The sequence below is a fragment of the Podarcis gaigeae genome (genome assembly GCF_964106915.1).
Source record: "Podarcis gaigeae genome assembly, chromosome: 2".
NCBI classification, from domain to species: Eukaryota; Metazoa; Chordata; class Lepidosauria; order Squamata; family Lacertidae; genus Podarcis; species Podarcis gaigeae.
In genome coordinates, this window is record NC_139679.1 from 45,618,817 (window position 1) to 45,645,417 (window position 26,601).

Sequence of the window (26,601 nt, forward strand, 5' to 3'; positions counted from 1 at the left end):
AAGTGATGCTTCAGGTTAAGAACAGTTTCAGGTTAAGTATGGACCTCTGGAACGAATTAAGTACTTAACCCAAGGTACCACTGTATAAGGCTATCAAAACATGAGACAAGGTAAACCGAGGACCCATAGGTCAAGCGAACAAGCCGCAAAGCCCTCCTAGACAATGTTCTGTTGTATACATTGAGCCAGGAAGGGAAACCTGCTATGCCCAGCCTACCTCTGAGTCTTAGATTTTGCCCATTTGTTAACAGTGTTCATGGGTAAAGCGAAAATGGTACTCCCTATTTTCATTATCTTTTTGCTTCTCCGTGGTTCTTCTTTAGGCATCTTAAAGTTTGACTTCATTTGAGCAAAACTCACCAGGTGTTTAGCTCACAAGCCTTTACCTAATACCAGGGCCAGCCAGCTTTGGGCCATGTGAAATATAAGTAAAGACGTGATCACGTGGAAAGAGTAATAATTATCAGCCGTTACACATCATGGGCTAGGAGGAAGGACTTCCAGGAGAGCCTGGGCCCCATCACCTCTAATTTTAAGAAATAGGTGCTGCTTAATACATGCCACAGTCCTCTGTGACCCTCACTCTAGCCTTTTTCTTTGTACCGCTTGAAAGATCATGGACCAGGCAGAACAGTGGACATTTCTAGGCAGTGGTGCAATTAGGTAATTTTAGACTCTGGACTTAATAGTTGTATGTGGGGGAGCTCAACGGATGATAATGTATATTATTTCACCTATTTCAAAATGTGGCAAGCTGGCCATAATTGCATTTGGAGGTCCTGCTGTTCTTTTACTGAGCAGGACCTTACTCTTCTGCTACAAATTCTTGCCTCAACAGCAGTGTTCGAAACTCCCGTTGTTCTGGGTGAATTTTGCAACAGGTAATTTCATTAGCACAAGCAGTTTCTGAGCTCTGGGCGCAGTACTGCGCCTAAGATTTCAGATTAAAACTGCAGTGTGGAAGGAAAGGAGGACCCTTTTCTGCCTCCCTACTTCTAGCTACTCTCTGAAGACTGGAGAAGAGACCCTCTTAAGAATATTAGGGGGGTGGGCAGGGGAAGGACTAGACCCTGTGAAAAATGAACATAATGTTTTAGCTGTTGTTCATTCATTTTTACTTTTATTTTTGTTATAAAAAAGTGCACCTAGACATTCTGTTGTTGTGCCCATAACCTAGGTTTAGGGTGCCATTTAGCTCCTAGCTTTCATATCTCAATTTCTAACACTGCCTGACTGTACCATTGTTTCTACTCTTTGTTTTGTCCAAGTTATATTTGAAGAGCCCCATACGTTTTTTTTACTTCATGCTAGAATATTTTATTATACTGTGCATGCGAATCGGGCAAATGACTCATAGAGTAGTTTTTAGAGACAAGAGAGAGGAACTTATATTAATATGTGGGTGGGATTCAACTAATGAGTCCCATTAGCAGAAGCCCATGCAAGGATATCTGCCAGTGGATCAGGTCTCCTTCTACCCCGAATAGTGTGCATGGGAAGAAGAGGGGAAATCATTCCATCTAGCAAGCTCAAGTGCTTGCGCTGGCGAAACAATTGCCGCAGTGTAACGCTGAATTCCTTACTCTATATACGGGGGGGGGGGGAGAGAGGTTTCGTTTATTAGAAACAGCTGTTTAATTATCAAACAAAATGATTAGCCCTCTACCATTACTATTACTGAGAGGAAGTGCAATCTTCTACATCCTTATTTGAAAGTAAATTCCATTGAAGGCAACTGTCCGAAAAATGAAATGTATTAGGATTACTAGAATGTCAAGTTGCAGTCATCAAGGGCTACAATCCCTTCTGGGCAATGTTATGGAGGGCACGTGCCAATAATGACCAGAGGCAGCCAAGCAAAAATGCTCCAGAAGGGTGTGAAGCAGTGCCAGTGAGAGAATGGTCTGGGGAGAAGAGATGTAGGTGTGGAGGGTGCATGGTCTGCGGAGAGTCCTGAGGGCCAGATAGGGAGGCCTGGAGAGCTTCATGTGGCCCTCATGCCTGAAGTTCTCTCCCCTCCCCTCCCCTTACACACTTATGGTTGCTGAAACAATTCATAACTTATTTATAAACCTCTCTCTTTTTACAATTCACATCCCCTTGAAAATGTATAAAGATCAGCTAAAGCTAATACCTGATATTTGCAGGAAGGTGGATCGTTTGTTAAATATATTAAACCCTGGGAGAAGAATGTGATGAAGCTTCTCCCAAATGTCTGGGTGATTGCGTATACGTGCAAGGAGATGAAGCTAGAGAACTGTATGTGATACATACAGTTCTCATGTTTGTAGAAGAAGCGAGACGCACCCAAAGTATGGCCACTGGGCTTGATTATCACTTTGCACCTTGTACTTCTAACTGTGGGTGAATGGGTTGGGTCAGGATTGGTATACCTGTGCAAATCAGAGTCTTTAGGTGTATGTATTTGTGGGGCCCCTCCTCAGAACTCACCTTTTCCATTAAGTCTTTAACCCCTTAATTCTCATGCCCAACAACTGTAACCAGGTGTAACTTCATTTGCTTTCATACACCTTTGGCTACCGGTGCCTCTCCCTCCTGCCTTTCTTCCCCTATCTTGTTTTCTTCCACGCCGTCAAAATTTAGACTGGAAGATTATTGGGGGCAGGAAACTGTGTTTCTGAAACTCTGCTAAGTGCCATGAACATAAGTGATGTGTTGTCTTGTAATTAATGACTTTATATAAGAGTAATTTTACAGTTCTGAACTTTGGGTGTACATCTGGCCTTTGGTGTTTTTCTCCTCTGGAATTTGAATGTAGTATACAAGTCTCTTTAAGGTTGTATGTATGTTTATTTTGAAGATGGCAGGGTGCAGCTTTATGTTTGGGTTAAGTCTTAATGTGGCATTTAAGTGTTTGCAGTTTGTGAATACAGCTTCTGCATTTGGAATGAGATTCTTCTGTACATATTTCTATAGTATTTGTGTACTTATGCATGAATCCATCTCAGGCTGCACATTTATTTAGTTACTGACATTGAGTGAATGTCATGTGTGCAGTTAGACCGTATTGTACATATGTCTACTCAGACGCTGCTGTTCTGGGTTTAAAAGCTTCTACGTGGAAGGCGTTTCAGAGAATTACCTTTCTACATGTGTGTGACTGCCATACATATAACATAATACAAATTCTTCCAAAGAAATGCCCTTCCCTGTGATTTGGTAATGAAGAAAGCCCTCCTATTGCCTCACCATCAGATGGGGCTCCTCTCACCTGGAAGGTGAAGCTGACATCCCAACTGAATGTGGCATATTTATCTGACACGTATCTTCCAGGGAGCTGCGCTTGACTTCTGGGGCTTTATGTGAATTTCTCCCCCTCACAACAACCCTGGGACAAAGACCGCCCAGCGAATTTAACCTGCGGGAGGGAATCTGGAGCGGCGTCTCCCGCCTCCAACCCTTCCAGCTGTCAAAAACCGCTCGTCTATATGTCCATGACCTGTTTTACCACCTTTCCGGTGGCTGAATGTTAACCTTGCCCCTGTGGGGGGGGGGGGGCTGTGACACTGCGTGGCGCGCTCTTCCCCTCTCTCTTCCCCCGGGGCCCGCGTGCGTCCTTCTCTCTCTCTCGCTCCCGGGCTCCCTCCCGCCCAGCCTCTGACGCGGGCGCCTTTACAACTCCCCCCTCCCCGGGGCTGTTTACTGGAGCACGAGCTGCCGAGCAATGAGCTCAGTTCCCCCTTCGCGTGCGCCGCGGTGGGCGGAGGCGCTCTGGGCTCCTCAGCCAATGGCGGCTCGCTTCCGCTGCCGCCGAGCGCCTGCCCGCAATAAAAGGCTCCGGGAAGCGCACGCTGCAGCTGAGATAACTCGCAAACCTGCAATCGCCAGCGCGCGCCGGAGGCTCTCTCTCTCTCTCTCCCTTCGCCGGTACGGTACCTGCTCCTTTTTGCTTCTCGGGGAGGGCTCGAAGCCGGCGCGCCTTCTGGTGGGGGACAGACAACGCGTGAACCATCCCCGCTAGCCGAGCTTAGTCAGGGCGGGTGGTTGGAGAAGCCGCCGGAAAGACGAGCTCCCTTCCTTCCTTGTGAGTGTCTCTCCGAAATCTGGAAGTGAAGCTCAGGGAGGGAGGCGGAAGGAAGCGCGCTGCTGCCCTCGTTTCGGGGAGCGAGAGACTCGACCCGCGGCGCCCCCTAGGCAGAGGCAGCTAGGGAGAAGGCTCGATCCCGGACGGTCCCAGCCCGGGTTCGCGACCCCTTCCCAGCGCGCGGCTGATGTGCACGAAGATGGAGCAGCCTTTCTACCCTGACTCCTTTCTCTCCGGCTACGGGCAGGACTACAAGACGCTGAAGTCGGGCATGGCTCTGAACCTGTCCGCGGAGCCCTTCCGCGGCCTGAAGTCCCAGCTGCCGCACCACCTCCGCGCCCCCGAGGACGGTCCCGCCGGGTACTTCCCGGGCTCGCTGCCGCCGCAGCAACAGGCCGACACCGGGAGCTCGTCGCTCAAACTAGCCGCCCCGGAGTTGGAGCGCCTGATCGTCCAGAACAGCAACGGGGTGATCACCACCACCCCGACGCCGCCGGGCCAGTACTACTACCCGCGCGGGGCTACCGAGGAGCAGGAAGGCTTCGCCGACGGCTTCGTCAAGGCGCTGGACGACCTGCACAAGATGAACCACATGCCGCCGCCCAATGTCTCCATCGGAGCGGTGGCGGCGGCAGCAGCCGCGGCGGCGGCGGCCTCGTCGGCCAGCAGCGGCTACGCGGCCTCCCTCCCGCAGGAGCCGCCTCCCGTCTACACCAACCTGACCAGCTACAACCCCTCGGCCACGCTGAGCACCACGTCCAGCTACCCCAGCGCCAACCTCAGCTACATGCCGCAGCCGCACGGCCTGGCCTTGCCGCACCCTTCGCGAGGCTTCAAAGAGGAGCCCCAGACGGTGCCGGATATGCAGAGCCCGCCCGTGTCGCCCATCAACATGGAAGATCAGGAGCGCATCAAGGTGGAGCGGAAGCGGCTGCGCAACCGCCTGGCCGCCACCAAGTGCAGGAAGAGGAAGCTGGAGCGCATCGCTCGGCTGGAGGACAAGGTGAAGACCTTGAAGAGCGAGAACGCGGGACTGTCCAACACGGCCAGCGCGCTGCGGGACCAGGTAGCGCAACTCAAGCAGAAAGTCATGAACCACGTGAACAACGGCTGCCAGCTCCTCTTGACGGCCAAGATGCAACAGTCCTTCTGATGGGCGGCGATCCCTGCCGTCTCAAAGACCTTTTTGGCGGGTGGGGTGGGGAGAAGAGAAAGGGGGACTTGTAATGCAAAAGTTTACACGGAACCGGACTGACGAGCCCAGTTCCCAACTCTTCTGTTCCTGAAGTCCTGTTTTCCAAGTTGTTATGTCTGTGACTCTCAGTCTGGTGGATCCAGAACTCCGGTCTGTGCTGAGTGTGTGTAAGAGGTTTTTTTTATATATATCTGTATGTGAGAGTGATTTCGTGCGTGAGTGTATTTAAAAGAAAAAACAAAAGCCTTTTTTCCACCCCTTCTGCTGCGTCGCTGGCTGGTGCAGTGGAACTGGAGGTACTCTGGACAGAGCCAGAAACTGGCCTTCTGATCTCTTCCTTGTGCCAGTAGAAAAAGGAGATGATCGCTTAATTTATAATTGAAACAAAAGGGACCAGAACAGAGGATGGCAGGGAAGGGATGAAACCTCAGCACCTCTCTCCCTCCCAGGAGGCCACTGTACGGACAAAAGGGGTCACTGGGGGAAAGGGGAGCGGGAGAGGATTGTTTACTACTTGTGCTCTTAATTTCTTTTGAGTCCTCAAATTCAGTTTTTTTTTCTTCAAAAGATTGTATTTGTGTTTTTGACTTTTTATTGAAGCTATTTAAGTAAACATGTTCTAACTAATTTCCGTTGTGTGCCTCTTAATCTGCTGTCTCCTCTCCTAGAGATTATTTTACAAATTGTTTGGGGGGGGGTTATATCGGAAAAATCAGACTTTTATTTTGTAGCTGGTGTTTTTTTTAACAGCCTCTGTTTCTTTAGGGACAGTTTTAACTCGCTTGCTCTTCTTTTCTTGAAGTTAAAGTTTAGAGGGATGGGAGAGGAAAGTTGTTGCCAAGATGTAACCAAACCTAACAGCCCTCCTACCGGTAGCTGGCCCTTCGCCTTCCCTGCGTGTGTCTTTAACTCCTTACTGGGTTATTTCCCTATAAACCTACGATAATTTAGGCACGTCATCTCTGTTGTCTCTAACTGCGACCCCCCCTCCTCCCTCCCTCTTCCCCCTCCGATGTTTTCCCTAACCAATCGGATCTAGGCCTTTTGAATGTGCTGCGCTACTGTTGTGCCTTGTTCCCCTCTCCGCTTCACGTCATTTCCCGGGTTTGGGGGACTGTTCTCCCTCCCCTCCCTCGCCGCGCCCCACTTTCCTTTGATGTCAGACTCGGAGCCTTGATGCGAAAGCGCTGGTGCTCAGAAAACCAGCTTGAGCCTCTTTCCCTTTCCCTATAGCGAGGGACGGGAAGGGGAGGGCGTGCGCCCAAAAGCCCCGAGGGGCGGCCTCCCACACGCCGAGCTTCATTTCCTTGATCTCACAAGTTCTGACTTCAGCTCCAGTGGGTGGAGCCTCCGGGGTAAAAAGGAGGGGGCTTTTCGCGCTGACGCAGAGGAAGATGGCCATATATGGTCAGTTTCTGCCTAGTGACGCGTTTCTGGTAGGGCTCCATTCCGGGAACCCCCGCCCACGTTACCAGGCAAAGGGCCTTGGACGGTGTCGATTTCCAGCCAAAGAAGGAAGGGGGTGATGCTTTGGGGCTGGGAATGTCCCAGGGTGCAGCAGATCCGCAAAACCCAGCGGGCCGAGGTCGGACGGGGTTGGCCCGTGAGAGCAACCCACATGTCCTGCGGGGGAATGTGAGACACATAACATGTTACAGGACTCTGGGGTTTGGTAAAAAAAATAAGGTTAACTTTCCCACAACGGTTATCGCTGCCAGTAACTGAAACTATTGCAGACGGAGCTCTGCCAGTCGCAATTAAACTATTTTTTGGCTTGTTTTCCAACCTCAACACCTCCATGTTCCCGTTGTCTGGTGTTGAAAGGATAATTTATTATCCTGTTTTTCAAAGGTTCCTTTTGTTACAGAGTTTTGTACAAAGAATGGATAAGCTTATGTACAGCAACTGTCGGCTGCTGCTATACAACTGATTTTTCCTCTCCTTTCACGGGACAATAGTCCTGTGAAATGTTTGAAGCAGCTGAGCGATAGTGCCTTGTCCGTGGCCGCCTAGTGAGCCCCATAGCTGAATAGGGGACCAACTTAGGCTTCCCTTTCTCAATGCCAATGCAAGTCACTTCAGCACTGTTGCTGGACTGCAACTACCATCATTTGTGGCCACTGGCCACACTGTCTATAGCTGATGGGAGTTAGTGGCAAACGACACCTGGAAAGCCCCAAATCCCCCACCCTAATTTGAGAAAAGGGATTTCCCACTGGAAACAAGTGTAAAGGGGGGAGATGAAGAACGCTGTTAGATAAAAAACAACAAATCTCGTAATAACCTCCCTCAACAGAATTTGAATTAGTCCCGCATGCAGCTTCTGTAACAGGAGGGTGCTTAATGAATTGCACCATTCTTGAGAGAACATAGATTTGGGGTCATTAAGGTGATACTGACAGATATAAAAATCTGTGTGGATGAACATTTATTTCTTTCGGGAGTTTTTTAGAGGGTTTTCCCCCTTTGCATATATGTTAATTTGTGGGGAAATTGAAGGGAGAATTGAGTAACAAGCAATAACCTCCCATAGCCAACAAACATAGTGCTGCTGTCGTCTCTTTATCCCTCTGTTCTGTTGCTTGGATTTAAATCCTAATCTATAAGCAGCTACTATTTTAGTGACTCTAAAGATATGGAAAAATTCTTTCTCACTTGGTTTAGTTGTTCTGACTAATTAAACCCTAATGCTTAAGATTTTTCTAAGCACTATGCGTATGTGTGCTTGTGTATCTATAAGAATATTACAGTCCCTGCCTGTACACTCACAATGTCATGATGCAAAAGGAAAAAGGAATGGGAAGGGAAGAGGAAAACAAGCAATGGAGCAGCTGTTCCTTTGCAGGCCAGTGGATGGGGCCAGGCTGGTCTCCTCGCCATGATGTTCTTCATGGGAGGCAAGAGTGCAGAGGCCCTGGGTCTCTTAGCAGGAGCCATAGTTTGCCTCCCTTGAGCTCTACAGTCCCAGGGACCTGTCAATAAATTAAGAGTCTGTTGACATCTTTTGCTGCCCCAGATCTGTGATACAGAAAAAACAATTTTGTTAGCTTGTGTGTTTGTTTTGATTTTTTCTCCTGGAGGCATCAAGCTGATATGGCATACAGGAGTGTGAATAAGGGAGAAAATAGGATGGCCTAACAAGCAAGAGCCAGTAGAAGGGCCCAGACCACTGAACATTGCTGCTATTGCCAGCTGCTCACAATACAGCCGTCACTATGTGGGCTGTGAAACTCCAAGCATTCTGCATGTGGGTTCAGGCCTTGCTGGGGTTCCAGTGGATGCCTCAGACTGGACATAATGAGAGTAAAACTGTAGGCAAGCCAAACAGGGGAGCTCATGGGAGCAGGATGTGGGATTCAGCTTTTTCTCTGAAGAATGCTGGCCCTCAACCGTTCAGCCACAGTTGAAAAGGTCAAGGTGACTCAGAAGAAAGTGGCACCATAGAGAGCCCTTATTCCTTGCCCTGGTCAGTAGGAGTTGATTATAAGGAAGAAAGGGAGGGTTTGGATTAGAATGGGACCATGTGCAAATGGTCACAATTGAACTCAAATGACCAACAGAATCTCTGCATCAGCCCTGTGGACTGAGGTGCAATATAAGAGGTGGCACAGAGAAAAGGGTTTTGAGCAGGGGGAATTTTTTCTCTTATCATCAAGGGTCTGATGAAGAAAGTAGAATTGCTGGCTGGCATTCTTGATTTTTGCATGTAGCTTCTTCAAAGGCGTTTCAGTGAAAGAGACACTTAAAGCGGGGAAATCAAGTTCTTTATGCAAACTAGTAAAATGCATTGGCAAAAGAAAAAGTCCAGATGTTGTGGCGTATGGCTGCATGTATTAAGGATTAAGACGTGAAGAAAGATTTGCCCTGTCCATTTCAGTTGTTGCATCTCAAATACTTTCATTTAAAATATTAAAAGGTCAGTTTTAGTTTTATACTTCTCATGTTCCTAAAAAAGAAGTGATAAATTGTCCTGTATCATTGCAGATGGTGGATCATTGCGGGAATGGGGCAGGTGTATTTTAAGACAGGTGAATAGTCTGGGAGAAAAAGGAGACTTTTTCATTTCATAATCTAACTTTTGCTTAGTTGGGGATGAATGAGACTGGGATGCAGGCAATAAGCTCCCATCCCATATCAGGAAGCCAAGGCAGAGCCCAGTGATGATAGGGACAGGGAGCCAGGAAAACAGCAGGTGGAAGGAGCTCTAAATGGGTCTGTGAGTCAGGGAGCCGAGACGTCTAGCTGGTTGATGGGGAGCAGCATTCAAGCTTCCTGGGTTCTATTTCCAGACATGGGAGGGGAGTGCAGTCCCACTGTGTGTGTGTGTGTGTGGCATAGCATGGCATGGCATTAAAGGGAAAGTTGGGAACCAGAGAGCTACTACCACACTCATTGTATTCCATACCATCCTCTTTCTACCCATTGCCTTCTCGTGGGCTTAGTGAGAATGACACGGCTTGTTGCTGTCATCCAGGGGGTGGGGCAAGTTCCTTGCAGAACCAGCCTGGGGTTATCATCAACAACAACCTGATGTCCCCGGAAGCACGAGAAGCTGACGCGGAATGGAATGTGGCCACAGTGCATGCCAGAGCTGAAGGCCTCCCAGAAGGGCATGTGTAAGAAGCAAGAGGCACTCTGGCCTCATGTCATCCCTCTGGGCAAAAGAGGGGGAGGGGTAGAAGGGTGCTGTGTCACCTTCCAGCTCACATCCAGCTTGTTGAAATGGGATGTGAAGGTAAAGTAATGTGCTAAGGATATGTTTTAGCAGTCTAAAGTCGCAAGATGAAATTGTAGCAGAAGGGAAAACAGGTTCGCCAGGACCTGTGTAGCATAAATATAATGGGAGAAAATCAGAAAAGGACGGGCACAGACCAAGCTATAGTTATGGGGTTGGGGAGAAGCGTGGATCGATACTAGTAGCCAAAGCAACAGAGGGAGGTACAGTGGATTTGTGGCTCAGCTCCAAACAAGAAAGGTGGAGTGTTGCTTGTTTGTGCTTTTAAGGCAGAATTGCTCAATATGTATTTCTGCTTCACCAAGAAGGAAATGGTGATGAGACACTCAGTGCTGACAAAAACAAGGATGGGGAAAGGCCAAAGGCTAGGAAAACAGTTCACTTGGGCAATCTGAATTGATGTTGGTGGCATTTACGGAAGGAGCTAGTGGGGCAAACCTCTGAACAGCCAGCTGTCCTAATTGCTGAAAACTGGCATAGTCTCAGAAAATTTATTTATTGCAGCATTATTTATCCTGCCCTTTTCCAGGAAGGGCTAAGTGCAGGTAACAACAGTGAAAAATATTTTTTTTCCCTTTCAAAACCCAGCTAGTTATAAATACCCTTGACCCCTGGCTGTTGAATGCCAGTCCAGCTCAAAGAGGAAGGTTTTGACCACTTTTTTGCAAAGCCTCCTGGCACAGACTTCTACTGGACAGGAATTCCACTCTGAATGCCTCTGTGTTCCTTTCCTGTTCATGCCCAATGTAAGAAAGTGCTTTTTCATGGCAAAACTGACGAGAAAGAAGCCTCTGATATATGTAGCATCTAAGCCAGGGGTAGCCAACAAGGTGACCTCCAGAAGCTGGTGGGCTCCAAGTTCCATCAGCCCCAGCCAGTAGGGCCAACAGAGATGATGGGACTTGCAGCCCAGCAACATGGGGTTGAACTAGATGACCCTTCTACGATCTGGAGAACATCACATTGACTACCCTTGGACTAAGGCATTAAGGTAGGGGTAGGAAGCCTTATGTTTGGGGGACAAATGTGGCCCTCTAGATCTCTCTAACTGGCCCTTAGGATTCTCCCCCGGCCGCACTCCACACCTTCATCTCTTTTGCTGGTTGGAATGTCGTTCAACTGTGATAATGTCTCTTGCCTGCTTGGGCTAGAAAGATGCAAGTGTAGAGACCTGACTGTGGGACTGGACTGTACAAAGAAAAGAGTCGCATATTTTGCTCCACCCAAAAGATGTGTGAGCCTTGAGCTGAAAATGTTTCCCCACCTCTGCATTAAGGGCTTTATAAGGTCGGCAGCTTCCTTGAACTGTATCCAGCCAGCCACTGAAAAATATCCAAGGATGCATAGAATATGATTTATTTACTTGGGGGAATATTGGAACAAACAAAACCATTCATTTACAAGATTAAAGAGAAAACTTCATAATCAACTTGCCTTTGTAAAAGACAACTACAGCACCAGTTTATTTTCTGTTTTTGATATGATAGTTTAGTAGCGAGACCTCAGTTGGTAATAGGGACTTCCAAGGCTTTTCACCAAATCCACTATTTAACATTATATCCTCCTAAGAAGGCTTTTGGAATAAGGACTGAAGAAAATAATGTAAAATCAGCATTTGCTTGGTTGGAAGCCAGCATTTAATATATTCATTAATTATGTGGATGAGTGAGCGGTCAGTTACGCTTGCCAAATTTGCAGATGATAAAAGAATTGGCAGGAAATACATAGCATTCAAAGGATAAGCTAAAACATTTTAAAAACAAACCACCCAATAATTGACAAATCAGGCAGGCAGATTAAATTCAGCAAGGAGAAATCTCAACTGTTATACATGTGGACAATTATTCACGCTGTGCTCCAAGGATTAGATAAGGTGACCAATGGGTTTAAACCACAAGTAAGTATGTGCACGAGGGATGCGGGTGGCGCTGTGGGTAAAAGCCTCAGCGCCTAGGGCTTGCCGATCGAAAGGTCGGCGGTTCGAATCCCCGCAGCGGGGTGCGCTCCCGTTGCTCGGTCCCAGCGCCTGCCAACCTAGCAGTTCGAAAGCACCCTCGGGTGCAAGTAGATAAATAGGGACCGCTTTCTAGCGGGAAGGTAAACGGTGTTTCCGTGTGCAGCTCTGGCTCGCCAGAGCAGCGATGTCACACTGGCCACGTGACCCGGAAGTGTCTTCGGACAGCGCTGGCCCCTGGCCTCTTGAGTGAGATGGGCGCACAACCCCAGAGTCTGGCAAGACTGGCCCGTACGGGCAGGGGTACCTTTACCTTTACCTTTAAGTATGTGCACAATAAATATTGTGTTTTGTTGAGGGGAGGTATTCAAAAGGGAAGGCTTTTCAATAATGAAAGTTAAAAAGTTGCATAGAAAGATGATGAATTTTCCTCCTCTAAGGGCTTCCAGTAAGTATTTTAGACAGATGACTGTTGGGCATTTTCTTAGGGATAGGGTAGCCTGTTTAGAGGGTGGCAATTTCACTAAACCATCTATCTGGCCCACTCTTAAGTTTCAGAGTCTTTCACGTTGTGTAGGTGGGTGTGAGAAGGAAAGAGTTGTGACTTCTCATTCTAGCTTCAGCAGGGGCACATTCATGCTATCTTGTAAAGCCTAAGCAGTGGGATGTGTGAAGTGGAAAACCCATTCCAACCAGGATGAGTACAATGCATAGGTTTTGGACGAGAAAGAGAGCTGCTTTTCGAGCCCCATCCACAATAATACAAATGAAGTGATGTATGCAAACCAAACCCTCTCCCGGGTGAACCTAGTATGCGCCAAGACTGTCTGAGAATTTGCAGAGCTGTGTCAGGTTCACCCAGGGGAGCTGTTCAGCCTTGTCCTGCAGTGCAAATATCTGAGCTGTTACGTCTTTCTGCTTAAAACAGCCTCGGTGCTCCTGAGGCGCTCAGTGGCGCTCTCTGCTGGCACAACCATTAGCCTACTTCTGCCTTCACTATGGCAACTCATCCTTCATAGTGTTCTGCCTCTGTCAGATTTATTTATATCTCACCTTTCCTGCAAGGAGCTTAAGGTGGTATACACAAGTCTCCAGCTCTCCATTTAATTCTTACAGCCGCCAGGTGAGCTAGGTTAGATAGACTGAGAGGCTGGCTGGCCACCCAGCAAACATCATAAACATAAGAACCATCTGCTGGATTCAGTCACTGGCCCACCTAATCCAGCATCTCTCTCTCACATAGGCCAGCCAGATGCCTGAAAGCAGGACCTGAGTGCAATAGTACTCTCCCCATCTGCAAATACCTCCGACAGTAAGACTGAGTTGGGAGTTGAACTCTGGTCTCCTCACTCATAGGTAGGTCCAACACCATAACCACACAACTGCAGTCATATTCATTCTTCCGCACCCAGCTTGTTCTCCTTCGTGGATCAAAAACAGGTAACCATATCCACACAGAGTGAAACCCACAAGGACAGCAAGACAATACCTCTTATTAGAAACCATCAGTGCTGACTATGCAAGTATTTTAGGGGTGGGCTCAGTTTTGGCACATCTGCTTTGCATTCTGAAAATCCCTAGCCTAACCCCTGGAGTCTTCAGGTAGGGCTAGGAAGGACTCCTATCTGAACTCCTAGAGCAGCAAAGAAGCCACTCAAGTTGGGGGACCCAATGCAGCCCTCCAGGCTATTCTGTTTAGCCCCTGGCCGTCTTCCCAAGTGTTTTTCCCTGGCTTGAATGTGTCCTTCAACTGATAATTAGCAAGTTTCTTTACGTTTGATGCTTTATTATATTTTACGTATTCTGTAAGCCACCCAGGGTGGCTGGGAAAACCCAGTCATATGGACGGGGCATAAATAATAAAATGATTAATTGCTCCTGCTTTACTGAGAGAACAAGGGAGAGTTGGAAATGTAGGTGAGACTAGATGGAGGGCACCCAACAATTTGGAAAGTACTCACAGTAAGGAAGAGATGCGGGGTTAATAAATATAGCAGCCAGTAAGAGTCCCCCATACAGTGGTACCTCAGGTTAAGTACTTAATTCCTTCCGGAGGTCTGTTCTTAACCTGAAGAACCATTTTAGCTAATGGGGCCTCCTGCTGCTGCTGCGCCGCCGGAGCCTGATTTCTGTTCTTATCCTGAAGCAAAGTTCTTAACCTGAAGCACTATTTCTGGGTTAGTGGAGTCTGTAACCTGAAGCATATGTAACCTGGAGCATATGTAACCCGAGGTACCACTGTATTGTGGATATTCAGATTTTTGTGTTCTACCATCACATTTGAGGGGAGAAAATCCACAGAGAGACCATGTTTGCACAGAGGATGGTAGCTCATCATTTCTCCTGATGCACACTCCTCCATTTCACACGCTCCTGTCCAGATTCTGCTACAGTCATGCTCTAAGTGACATTTTTCTTAAACCCAAGGACCCAAAATTAAATCAGGGCTGGGTAACAAATACATTATAGCATATCAAAGGGTTGTATCATCATGTATCTAATGCATCTTTTCTACCCTAATCTCAAAACAGGCACTTAAAACATGAATATTCCCGTGGTTTATGCTCTGGCAAGGGTGAAACAGCTTCAACAGGGTGAAGATTAAGTTCTTCTTGGTGCCAGTTTCAATATTACAAAGTGGAGAGCACTAGTTAAACGGCAAACAGCACACCCACCTAGTTAAGAGTAGCAGGAAGTTTGACAGAAGTCAGAGGTATACTTATAAGGTATAAATTATACCTTGCTGTGCAAAAGAGCCCTGTCTGTGGTATTGTTTTGAGATTGCTTTTTGTGCTTAATACTCACATGGGAAGACAGATTACAAAGCACTGTCTAAAGTTTTATTATTTATGCCCCGTCCATATGACTGGGTTGTCCCAGCCACCCTGGGTGGCTTACAGAATACGTAAAATATAGAAACTTCAATAAATATTATTTTAAGAAACTTCAATAAATATTATTTAAACAACAACAACAGAATACGTAAAATATAATAAAGCATTTATTTTTCTTTTCATATGAAATCTAGCAGAAAACAGAATTGGATAACGGTGGCGGAATATCTTTCAGCACAGTCGGACGCCATGCCTTCCGGTGTTGTATTCAAGCCTTGGGCACTCGCATGTTTGGAATCAGAGCATTACATGAAGTTACAGCATCCTCTACTGGCAGATGTATGGCAGTTCAGTATTAGAAACAAATGCTGTCCCATGAATTAAGCCTGGAAACTGCCGTCTGAAGTCTAAACTTACCAGTGCCTACATAGGCAGCGATGCCTCTGATACAAGAACAACAATTTCCATATAACCCTTAAAGTGCAGCCAGCATCTTATGTGAGGGATAAGAAACGTGGGGCTCTTCAAATGATGCTGGACTCCCAATACCATCACCCCAGCCAGAATTACTGGTAGTCAGGCTTGATGTGGAGAGGGGGGTAACAACATTTGGAGGACAATAGAAGGAAAATTATGAACAGGCAGTCTGGAGCAACCCAACAACCATCCCTATTCCAAAGCAACGTGCAAACATTTTCCACAAACACCTTTGCAACATCTCCTGTTGCAAAATTGTTTGGCGATAAAACTGCCCATTATGGGTTTTAAGAAAAATTAAGATCTCAGAGTGATTGAGAACTAGCAGTGTCCATTGCACCCAACAGCCAGGTCTGTTTTAATTCCTCGACCTATTCACCTAAATGACATCCATTGAGAGGAAGGCTGCCAGGGTAACTGAGTGCGATGGCACAGGAAAAGTTTGTGGCCTTTGGAGGTGGCTTGGAATGAGAAAGAGGCAGAACCCTTTTGGCGAGCTGGTGGGAAGCTGCTGGAGATGCCTTGGACTCCAGTGCTGCACTGCTGTGGGGAACAAGCCCCCTTGAGATGACCATGCTGGAAGATTGGGACGCCCTCCATCTAAATTCAGGTGTAAATATGTGAATGAATCGTATTTCTCGAGACTAGTGTCACTCATGCAATCTGCATAACCAGCTTCACCACTGTAACCCTGGAATTCTCTAGGTGCTTTAGGACTAACTCTTCAGAAGCACAAAATTAGCAGTGTGAAGGAGTTGGGGGGGGTTGTTTTGTTTAGGCCTTGATATCACTACAATATAGGAAGATAATGATCCTGATTATACTTGCTAATCAGTCCTTTTTCTTCTGCCGCAAGATTTTATCCATTCAACCTGTCATCAGAGGAAATCCATAATTTTGAATCTGGGTAATGATTCAGGAACCAAGTGCTGATCCAGGAAGGACACTTTGTTGAAGCTACTTTGTTATGCCAGAGGTTTGTTCAGCTTCTTAGGAAGGCCACTGCATTCCTTGCAAAAGGTCTCAGCTAATTCCTAGGAGATTCTGTTTCTAGCTATCTAAAGCCTACATAATTCCAGCTCACACCAGGCCTTTGATACTCTCTGCTTTTCATTCCAGCTACGAAAAGCCTACAGCAAGCTAATGCTTCTTGCTTTGAATGCCATCATCAGAACCTTACTTCATGCAACAGCTGTATCAAATCTCAGCTTGCCTTCAGAAAAAGGTCCCAGCCAAGGACCTAAGTTTCAAAAGTGCTTGATCTCAGGCTCTTATATACTCACTGACAGCAAGGACATACTAGAACTGCATGCTTGCTTTCCTGTTTTCTTGGACAAGCCACTTATAGCACCATGTCTACATCTCTTAACTTCAAGGTGTCCATGGAATTTTACCTCTACAGGGACTGGGGGGTTCTTACTTTGCACATAAAACCAAAGGGTGGGCATAGTAATTATACCCCAATGCAAGCCATATCCTTCCAAAGGCAGGAAAGAACTCTTCTCTTTGCATCTGAGGAGCAAGTCCGGAATCACATTCTCCACTTTTGATTCTCCTTGTCATTTGCTCGTTCCGAATGACCTTCAGCACCACCAGACATCACCACCAAGCTTATTTTAATCTCCACTTTTATTGAAGCATGAACATAAAGATGCCCTACTCAAAAAATTACATTCAAGCTACTTCTATGAACTACTACTCATGGGAGAGGCTTTCGTAGCCCAGCTCTCCCCAGAGAGTTACTTCTAGAGATCTCAACGGGAAAGATTCAGTATGAATAATCCCTTCACATTAGGCCAGATTTGTTCAGCAAGACACGTCTACTGCTGCTTGGCGAAGAAGGCCTTGCTGTCCTTCACTGTGGGCTTGATGGTGTCACCGCCAGGTTGCCAGCCAGCTGGGCACACTGTAGCAAAATGTACAGAAGTGTGGGGTTAGAATATGTCAAACAGCACTCAAAGCACACAGGTCCACATGGAGCAAGCTTAGGGCAACAAGGCACCCCCAGAAGCAGTAGAAGGAAGCTTTGGAGACATCACATATTAAAAAGTCAGAAATTACTCCATCAACAAGCACAATCTAGATTGGAGCGGTGCCTTTTTCTGGGGATACTCAAGGGTATGCAGTACCATTTTCTTCCAAATGTTAAAAATGTGGCACTTAGTGTAACAACATAGTGAATACCCACACCCTTTTCCTTTAAAAAATAAATAAATCAAAGCAGCACTGGAGAGGGACAAAATGCCACAGCCTTTCCTATCCCAATATGCTCCTTTTGGGGTTTCATGGTCCATAACAGGAGACTAGTGTGTTTGCATATGTTCAGGAGGACAGCTGTCACTGGCTAATAGCCACAATGGCTATGCTGGAGGTAGTATATCTCCACATACCACTTTCTGGGACTCACAAGTGAAGAGTGTACTTGCAGGCTTCCCATGGGCATCTGGTTTGGCCACTGTGGGAACAGGATGCTGGACTAGATGGGCGAATGGACTGAACCAACAGGGCTCTTGCATTATTAAGAGTTGCATAAGGTTGTCTTGGGTCTGCTTTGTACCACGCCACACTTCTGCGATGCTGAAGATGGTGGGCAAGACAGGATATGGCATGAACTGCGCTATGGAAGGCTCTAAGAAATGTTGCTAGCAGTACATCATGCCAACTTCATATATGATACCATTTGCTACAAAGGTGTTTGGGAAGCTGTTATGGTGTTTGGGAAGCTGTCCATGGGCAGAGAGAGGCCCTTACTTGCCCCATGAAGAGGTAACAGCCACAATTTCTAAAGCAATACTGACCTCCCCCTTCTGTGTTAGCTCTATTATCCCAATCCCCACCCCTTACCTTCACCATGCTGGTCTGTGAACTGGAAAGCCTGTACCAGGCGAAGTGTCTCATCCACAGAACGCCCCACAGGTAGGTCATTCACTGTGATCTGACGCAGGATGCCTTTGTCATCAATTATGAACAGGCCTCTGGATAGTTGTGGGGAGGGGGGAGAAAGAAGGGCAATTAAGAGCATTTATTATTATTATTTAAAAAGAGGATTCACGCTTGTATGCATTCAAGCCTAAGATGCATTTAAAGCACATGCCTTCCCCCAAAGAATCCTGGGAACTATAGTATAATGGTACAAGGAACTGTAGTTCAGTGAGGGGCAAGCTACAATTGCCTGGGTTCTTTGGAGAAGGCGCTTTAAAAGGTATGGTGCGTATGCAGCCTTAGAGAGACAGGACAAAAGCAGACACGGGGAATTCTACCCGGTATTGGAACCTTCTGGAATTTATGTGGCGCTTTTACTGCCTTTATCAGTAGTACCAGGGTCAAAGTTAAGAGTGGGGGAATTCTGAATCTATGCCTATGCAGAAACCTTACTGAGAGATCAACTAAAAGAGGTTGGGGCAAAAGCAGAGACAGACTCAATTAAGTTCCAGCTACAGCTACTAATTCTCTGAAGTCCAAGTCCATACATCCAAGGACCAAGCTAGTGTTAATAGCTTTTTATATTCCAGCCAGGTTATTACCATTTGGATTACGTGCATGGACTTGATGGGTGGGACCAAGCTGATGAATAGAGGATTGAACAGTCCAGCAGCATCAGGGATGACTAACCTCTTCAACAGATCACAGGATTTAAGAGCAGGAGGGACTAATCTGTTGTTCTCCAGATGCTGCTGAATTTTGCAGCTTCCATCATTCCTGACCATTGGCCATGCTGGCTGCAGCTGGCAGCTCTAGTTCATTTAACACCTGGAGACTCCCAGGTTAGCTATCCCTGTGTTGCAGCACTGGAGAGAGGAGCTAAGTGGTACTTGAGTCAGCCATGTTGAGGCTTTGCTACTGAATGCAAGAGGACTGGCATTTGCCAGGATGCCACCAGCCACAGCCCTTTGAACTGTCATCCAGAATTAGAGTTAGACCTCAAGATCTCCATACCTGTATGCAATGCCATCCTCCTCCTTGAGCACTCCATAGTCCTTGCAAATATTGTGGTTGATGTCTGCCACAAGTGGAATATTTGCAGATCCCAAGCCCCCTTCCTTTCTTGCTGTATTGATCCTGCAGGGAAATGGCTGTTAACATCTGCAATATCATTTAGAGCAGAGGTAGAGAACCTGTGAACCAATGCCCACCTCAAACCTAATCTTTGGCTATGTTGGGCAAGGGCGGATGGGAGTCCAACAACTGGAGGGCCTCATATCTCCCACCCTTCCATCTTGAACGTCTGCAGACTACTACTCTAGCCATTTACTATTTAGAAATGGTTGAATCAAATATTTCACATGGGATAGATTGCCCCTAGCTTTTTTTCCAAACTTGACATGGGGCTCCCAGACCAAAGCTGGTTCTAAAAACTGGGCAAGCATCTTCTTCCTCATCAGAAACCTAATTCTGAAGACAGACTGGAAATATTCTCCAATTAGATACAAGTCAGATCCTCTGACCCACAGAAGAGTGAAATGTTCTTTACACCCATTTAGGAGCTCAAATCAACTCTGAACACAACTGCAGTTAGTCTACTGAAGTGGCTGATAAAACTAACAGCAGCTAGGTTTGGCTAGATAAGGCTGCTGGGGACCCTCTACACCCTTCTGTCAGTTAACTTCTGCTTGGCTCCCTCCCAGTGTCAGATCCCTAGAACATTCTTAATGATGTTTCAATTCTAACCCTCTTACTAAGCAACACACAAAATAGGGATGTGCTGTTATTCCTGTCGCTCAGTTTCCTTCAGCTAAGCCAGCCTTAAGAAACAACAACATAACCATAAGTCTTCACAGTATTTGCTTTCTAGCATGGATGGAAACATTGCACTAGATCTTGAACACCAGGAGACTCACCAGGCCAAATGGGTGAACTGAGAGTCAACCGAGGCAGCAATAACCTCACAGTTGATCTTGCGGAACTCCTCAACTCGATCACTGAAAGCTATGATCTCTGTGGGACAGACGAAGGTGAAATCCAGGGGGTAGAAGAAGAGAACCACATATTTGCCTGAGAGGGAGAAAGCCCATCAGAAGCAGAATACTTTGAGCCGGAAACCTTGCTGGGCTACCATCTGAAGTTTAGGGAAGGAGACAACACCTGAAGGCACCAGCACAATGTACATGCCTTGATCACGATAACATGCCTTGATCACGATAAACAAATGTCATGCCTTGATCACGATAACATTCATCCTTCCTTTGGGATATGGCAAACCCAAGGTCCATTATCTGCACCTGCTAACAAAATTGCACTACACACCATGATCCCCACAGCAATCTGATTCAGTGCCTGGGGACTGATTACCTCTTGATAAACAGACGGATAATGCAAGATCCTCTTTCTTGGCGCTTATGTGCTCCAATGCTGCATAGCAGGAAAATAGTTCTTAAGTGATCCATACCCAGCCTCTCTTATCAAGGTGGGTCTGGGAAACTCTTTAATTAGGGTATTTATGTCCTGCATATTCATAAGCTCAAGGCACCTTGCGACATTAAGACTGACTGAAGATGTTGTTTAAACAACTGAAAGTGGTACTCTCTCTTACCTTTGTAGTCCGACAACTTTATTTCCTTAATGGCTCCATCCACCACTGCTGTGGCCTTGAAGTCTGGAACTGGCTTACCAATATGAGCTTTACCGGAAGCCATTTCTTTCTGAAATATTAAACAGTGTAAAGGCTTAGGTAGACGACCCAGTTGAGCCGCTTTCAACCAAGAGGTCTGCTACTGAGTACATATCCCAGGAGAGGCATTTTCTTACCTTCTGAAGGATTGTAAACAAGGCAGCTCTGTTTTGGCTTACAACTCTTCCCCAACGTCAAGCCCAACTTTTGTAGTGCCCAAACAATTAAGATGCACTTCAGAGGAAACAAGAAGCCTCTTCCAATTCTGCACAGTGCTGTACAGAGCCCCAGTCACGTGAGTTGTAAAGGATTACAACTGTGGAGGGTGACGCAAGGCAATCCCTGAGGAATGCAAGATCAGGGAGTCTTGCACCCTCAGTCCTTTGAGGAAGACTGCAGAGGGTTTGAGTCAGTCGCCTCTTGGTTCAGCAGGATATTTTTATTAGCCTCATTCCATTTTAGCTAGGCGTGAGCAAGTGCTCCCAGACAACTTTCTGGCTAATTGAAATTTTACCACCTTCAATGCATTTCAGTTACCATGTGCACTATTTGCCTTGGAGCTCAACAAGCAGTTTCACTAATCCATTACATAAAAACATGAGGTGGTAGTGTGCTGTGTACAGTACTTTTGAACACTGCTTCTTATTGCTTGCTCTAGCAGTTGTCTGTGTGTGTGTGTGTGTGTGTGTGTGTGTGTGTGTGTGTGTGTGTAATTTTTAGGTGATTTGGAGGTCTGATGTGCCTCCTCCTCTCCAACCAGGGATGGCGCATCCCATTGTGTTGCTTGAGGCTAAGTGGGAAGTGCTTTCCCCCCTCTGCCGCTGCCGCCAAAGCATCCCTAGGCTGCATGGTGGCAGCATGAAGCAGCAGCAGGTTCTGGCAAAAATCCTGCTGGAAATCAGCTCTGATACTCTGCCAGTGGGGCACCCACCAAGGCACCCCCTCAGGGGCTTCCACCACCCAAGATGGCTGCTTCACCTTGCCTCCTGTGTGGGGCCAGCCCTGTCTCCACCCCCATCCCATAAGAGGCTCTCTTTATAAAGAATTTGCCCCATTACACCCCTTCATGTTAAACCTTGCCAATTTGGGTTTGGCTCCTTTTTGCATAAGCGAAGTTTCAATATTTCAAAACTACTTCAAAGCTCCGGCTGCTTTTTGGCATCAAGAAAACAACCCTGGGATTTAGATGTAGCATGTATAAAATCAAACCTGAGTTCCTTTCAAGAAGCTGCATGCATGAACACGAAGTTTAATACTAGGTTATGAAAGGCCAAATCTGGAAGCAAACAACAGATACTTGACAACAAACATAACCAGAAGATTAAGTCTCTGCCATTCATAACTACAATGGTGACAGATAAGGATAGGCACTAATCTATTAATTAAGTAGTACTTAATTAAGTAGTTCTCTCTGGCTCAGGTAGAAGCAAGCTGCCACCGCTGTGGAAAACTATCTAAAACCAGCTCTAGCAGAGAAAGAACGGGCAAAGGCTTCAGGAGCAGATAAATAGCTCATTCTCCTAGCACTGTAATTTGGGTCAGCTCAATATATTCTTGGTGCTGTCTCTGCAACCAATAGAAGCTGAAACTGAACATACTTATATCCCACTTGCCAGCCGACTGGCTCCCAAAGTAGTTTACAATTCAAATTCATCAGAAGACAAGTGCCCTTTTATTATGCTGAATGCATGGCAGAGAGGAGATGGGGTGTTTGCATCTTACTATTCCAGCTTCATATTGTTCCTGCCAGAGCCTGCTTGGCTACTTACTCCTTCTGCACAATTTAATAAAGCCAACTGCTGAATCTTCAAAAAGGCCACAATTGGTATTCTGACTTCAGAAAGATAAACGTCACCCAACACAACCAATACTCAGGGGATGATGGGAAACACTGGAGTCACAAGTTCCCTAGCCCTGAGTTTATCATGGTGTCTGAACAGAGCCATTAAAGTAATGTTCATCCACTGAAAGGCTCTTCAGATACTGAGGCATCTGCCAGGGCCTGGTTGAGCACAGAAAAGCTGGCGCCATCTGTTGCTGGAGATATGGGGTGGGGGAGAGATGCATCTGCTACGTTAGCCCATGACTCTCACCCACCATGTTTCACTTGGTAGCCAATGCGCCCTATGGCAGCTCTAGCTGACAAATACTTCTCTTCCAGAAGTGTGTCCCAAACACAAACTGGGTAACATAATACCTTCCTGATAAGGAGCTGGTAGCGGTTGGGTGGGACACTTACCAGTAACCTCCATGTTCAGGAAGATAGCCCTATTACAATATGCTTTGGCAAACATGAGCAGGCTATGGTTAACGACAGTGAATAACTATGTGATGATGGTCTGCTGCCCCTGACATCACAAACACAGATTGCTAGTTTCTGGAGTGAAGCCAGCAGAACACAGTGCATTTTGAACTAGTGCATACATCTGCCATTGCTCTGGGGGTATGTGACAGAGGAGAATGGAACGGTCACTCATGGGTTACTGCAATGAAAGCTTTGAGATGCACACTGCTTATAATGAACCAGAAGGGAGAAAAAAAGCTTGCTTGGGCAAGCCAAAATCAATGACTAGATACTTTCCTCCATCAACCCTAATACTGACACACCAACTTTAGTGATCCACCAAACCCTGAATAATAATAATAATAATAATAATATTTTATTATTTATATGCCACCCATCTGACTGGGTTGTCCCAGTCACTCTGGGTGGCTCCCAACAAAATATTTAAAAACACAGTGAGGCATTAAACATTAAAAACTTCCCTATACAGGGGCTCCCTTGAGATATCTTCTAAAAGTCAGATATTTATTTCCTTGACATCTGATGGAAGGGCATTCCACAGGGTGGGAGCCACTACTGAGAAGGCCCTCTGCCTTCACTACCAGGCAAGTCTGTTTTGTTTTGAATAGTTTTTATTACGTTTTCCAGTTATATGTCTCAAAATAAGCATTTTACATAGTACCATATATTCAATGACTTCCCTCCTTCTCCTTCCATGGTTCATTTTACTTGTCTATCATTCCTGCCTATTTTTCTGCAACCATTTAAGTCATTCTCCAATTTACATCATTCAAATATTAACCACACTGCTGAATTTATCTTAATGCTGCCAGTGTATTCAGCTGTACAGTTATTTTCCAAATACAGTGGTACCTCGGTTTATGAACTTAATCCGTTCCGGAGGTCTGTTCTTAAACCAAGGTGCGCTTCCCCTAATGAGGCCTCCCGTCGCCGGTGCCCTTCCACCATTTGGCTTCCGTTCTTAGACCAAGGTAAAGTTTGCAAACCAGGACACTACTTCTGGTTTTGCGGAGTTCGTAAACAGAATAGTTCGTAAACAGGGCTGTTCTTAAACCACTGTACTCAGCAAATATTTTCTACTCCTCTTTAAATAGATGCTCTATTTGCTCTCATTCTATATGTTAAACCTGCTAATTCTGCAAATTCTATCATCTTAAGTTGCCAGTTCTCCTTACTTGGGACCTCCCTCAATTTCCATCTTTGAGCTAACAAAACTCAAGCAGCCATTGTTGCATACATAAATCATTTTTTCTGACACCTGGGAACCTCAGTCTGAACTATTCCTGACAGAAAGGCCTCTGGTCTTTTTGGGAATCTTTTCAACTTAATATAAATCATTTCCCAATATTCTTTAACTTTTTTACATGTCCACCACATATGAAAAAAAGTTACACTACCCAGGCAAGTTTGAGCCCCAGAAATGTGACCTCTGCTACAGTCTTGTCTTACTCCAGCTCCAGAGGTCCAGCATGTGGTGGCGGCAGCAAGACAAAACAAGAGTTTTTGCAGAAGCTAAAAGGCTTTATCAGAGTTTCCTGGGCCAAGCATGAGATGTTACAGTATGGGTACCCAGCCTTGAATTTGGTGATTAGTGTCTTTGGCTTAGAATGAGTGGCGTTGTGTACAAGGACAATGCCAAGCCATTGTTTGCTTAATAAGGATCTGTTGCTACTGGTGCAGGCAGTTGGGATAGTTTTCTACGCCAGGCTGACTTCCAAAGTAATTTGGGATGATGGAATGTCCAAAAGACACGTGACAGGAGAAGATTACAGTTCAAGCAAAAACTGAAGAAAGCGGCTAAAAGTTATGCGGGACTTATATTACCATATATTTGATTCTTTAATTCTTAAACAAAAAACTGACAGTTGGGGGAGGTATTTTTCCACCCCAAGCTGAATACAGGTGCCTGTTTGGTGATAAAATGTCCCAGCATAAAGCCATATGCAGCATGTCAAAAGCCCACTTTGATTTGCTTCTCTTGGTCAGGTCTTTGCTTGAAAAACTGTGTGTGACTTCTTTACCACATATATTAACGTTAGCTAGGACAATAGAACAACCAAAAATGGCAAAAATGGTGGCATTCATTACACTTTAGGTAAGGCATGCTCCAACAATCTATTATTTCATAATCATGCTTAAAACCTTTTTATTTACCCAAACCTTTACAAAACCATTTTTAAAACTGTCTGTTGCTTATCTTCCAGTGTTTTAACTGCATTTTAGGGACCAAATAAAAAGCCCAATTTTAGGAGGGACTTTATTAACCTGGACATTTTTTGGTTTACAGAATGAACGCTTAAAATGGTAACCAACTGGAATTTAGAGGCACTGTTACCTCCGCACAGGTGAGAACATCCCAGAAGCACTACGTTGTAGGTTTACTTCTGTGCAAGTTCTGCAAACATTACATCTTCCCCCTGGTATATACACTACTTGAAACAAAAGCGCACAGATCTTACTCTATTTGTTTAGTTCCCCCCTCTAGTAAGAATTAGAGCTTAAACTTATTGTCGTCACCTTTTCTATTCATACTAAAGGGCTGTTTAAAAAGCACAGTTTCCATGACCCAATTTTTAAGGCAAGAGCACTTAGTCACTGGCTCCATTTCACGAATTTTCACTCGAGTAGACCCCGAGCAAGGCTCGGAGCGCTATGCAAGCTGAGAAGAGACTGGAAAGCCTCACCGCTTTCCAGGGTTGGGGGCGGGGGAAGCAGGAGGAGGAGAGTTAGAGGAAGCCAAGATCGACCCCTGGAGTTGAATTCCAGTGACAATGCAAGGCAGCCCGCCCTGCTTCCAGCCCCCTCCCTGTACCGCTCAGAACACAAAGGAGATCCCTATGACTCGCTTGCCGAGGACACAATGGGCAGCATTCACACCGCCTCCTCTCCGCTTTGGGGAAAAAGAACCAGAGGAGAACCGAGGAGCAGCGCAGCTTCCAGCCCACTTTATTCCAATGCAGGTGCCCCCCTTCCCAAAATCACGCCTTTGGAAGACACGAGGAGATGCACGGATTGCAAGCCTCGAAACCTTCCAGAAGCCCTTCGCCTCCACATATAGACCCCAGAAAATGACTACCCTTCGAACCTGCTAGGCTGGAGGAGAGAGAAAGCGCTGCAGGCCCCCACCCCATAGCAGGCCTCGCCAGGCTCGAATTGCAAACCCCGAGCAACGCGCCCGCATTTGCCTCCATGCACAAGCGCTGCAAAAGCTCCAGAAATGCCCGGGAGGCGCCCACCCCTCGCTCGCTCCCTCCGTACCTCCTGGTCCGCGCGCTGCCGTCCCAAAGCTAAGCCGAGCGCTTCTCGAAGCGAGGAGGAGGCGTGACACCAGCAGAACAAGCCGCAGCGGCTGCCGGGTTTTATGTGCAGCGTGCTGGGAGGGGGCGGGGCAAAGGTGCAGGAGGGGGCGGTGTAATCCGGATTCGACTCACAATGAGAACATGTGCGC

General features: G+C 46.4%; 2 protein-coding genes and 1 long non-coding RNA gene across 3 annotated transcripts in view; 2 read left to right on the forward strand and 1 right to left on the reverse strand.

The window, feature by feature from the left end:
- LOC310834616 overlaps positions 1-26,397 on the forward strand; it is a 61,480-nt gene extending 35,083 nt beyond the window's left edge. Inside the window, exon 3 of the long non-coding RNA XR_014559318.1 lies at positions 25,441-26,397. This is a non-coding gene — a long non-coding RNA (uncharacterized lncRNA). The remainder of the gene's footprint in view (positions 1-25,440) is intronic.
- Positions 3,734-5,867, forward strand: JUNB (JunB proto-oncogene, AP-1 transcription factor subunit). The gene is given in 3 exon segments (XM_083718418.1): positions 3,734-3,862; positions 3,865-3,888; positions 4,293-5,867. Coding segments are annotated over 3 exon segments (1,044 nt in total). The 5' UTR covers positions 3,734-3,748; the 3' UTR covers positions 5,199-5,867.
- Positions 16,852-26,556, reverse strand: PRDX2 (peroxiredoxin 2). The gene is made up of 6 exons (XM_083718454.1): positions 26,412-26,556; positions 20,771-20,879; positions 20,079-20,232; positions 19,177-19,299; positions 18,085-18,215; positions 16,852-17,146 (listed from the first exon to the last, which is right to left on the reverse strand). The coding sequence occupies exons 2-6, from the start codon at positions 20,871-20,873 to the stop codon at positions 17,061-17,063; spliced, it is 597 nt and encodes a 198-aa protein (XP_083574580.1). The 5' UTR covers positions 20,874-20,879; positions 26,412-26,556; the 3' UTR covers positions 16,852-17,060.
- Positions 26,557-26,601: the final 45 nt, after the last annotated feature.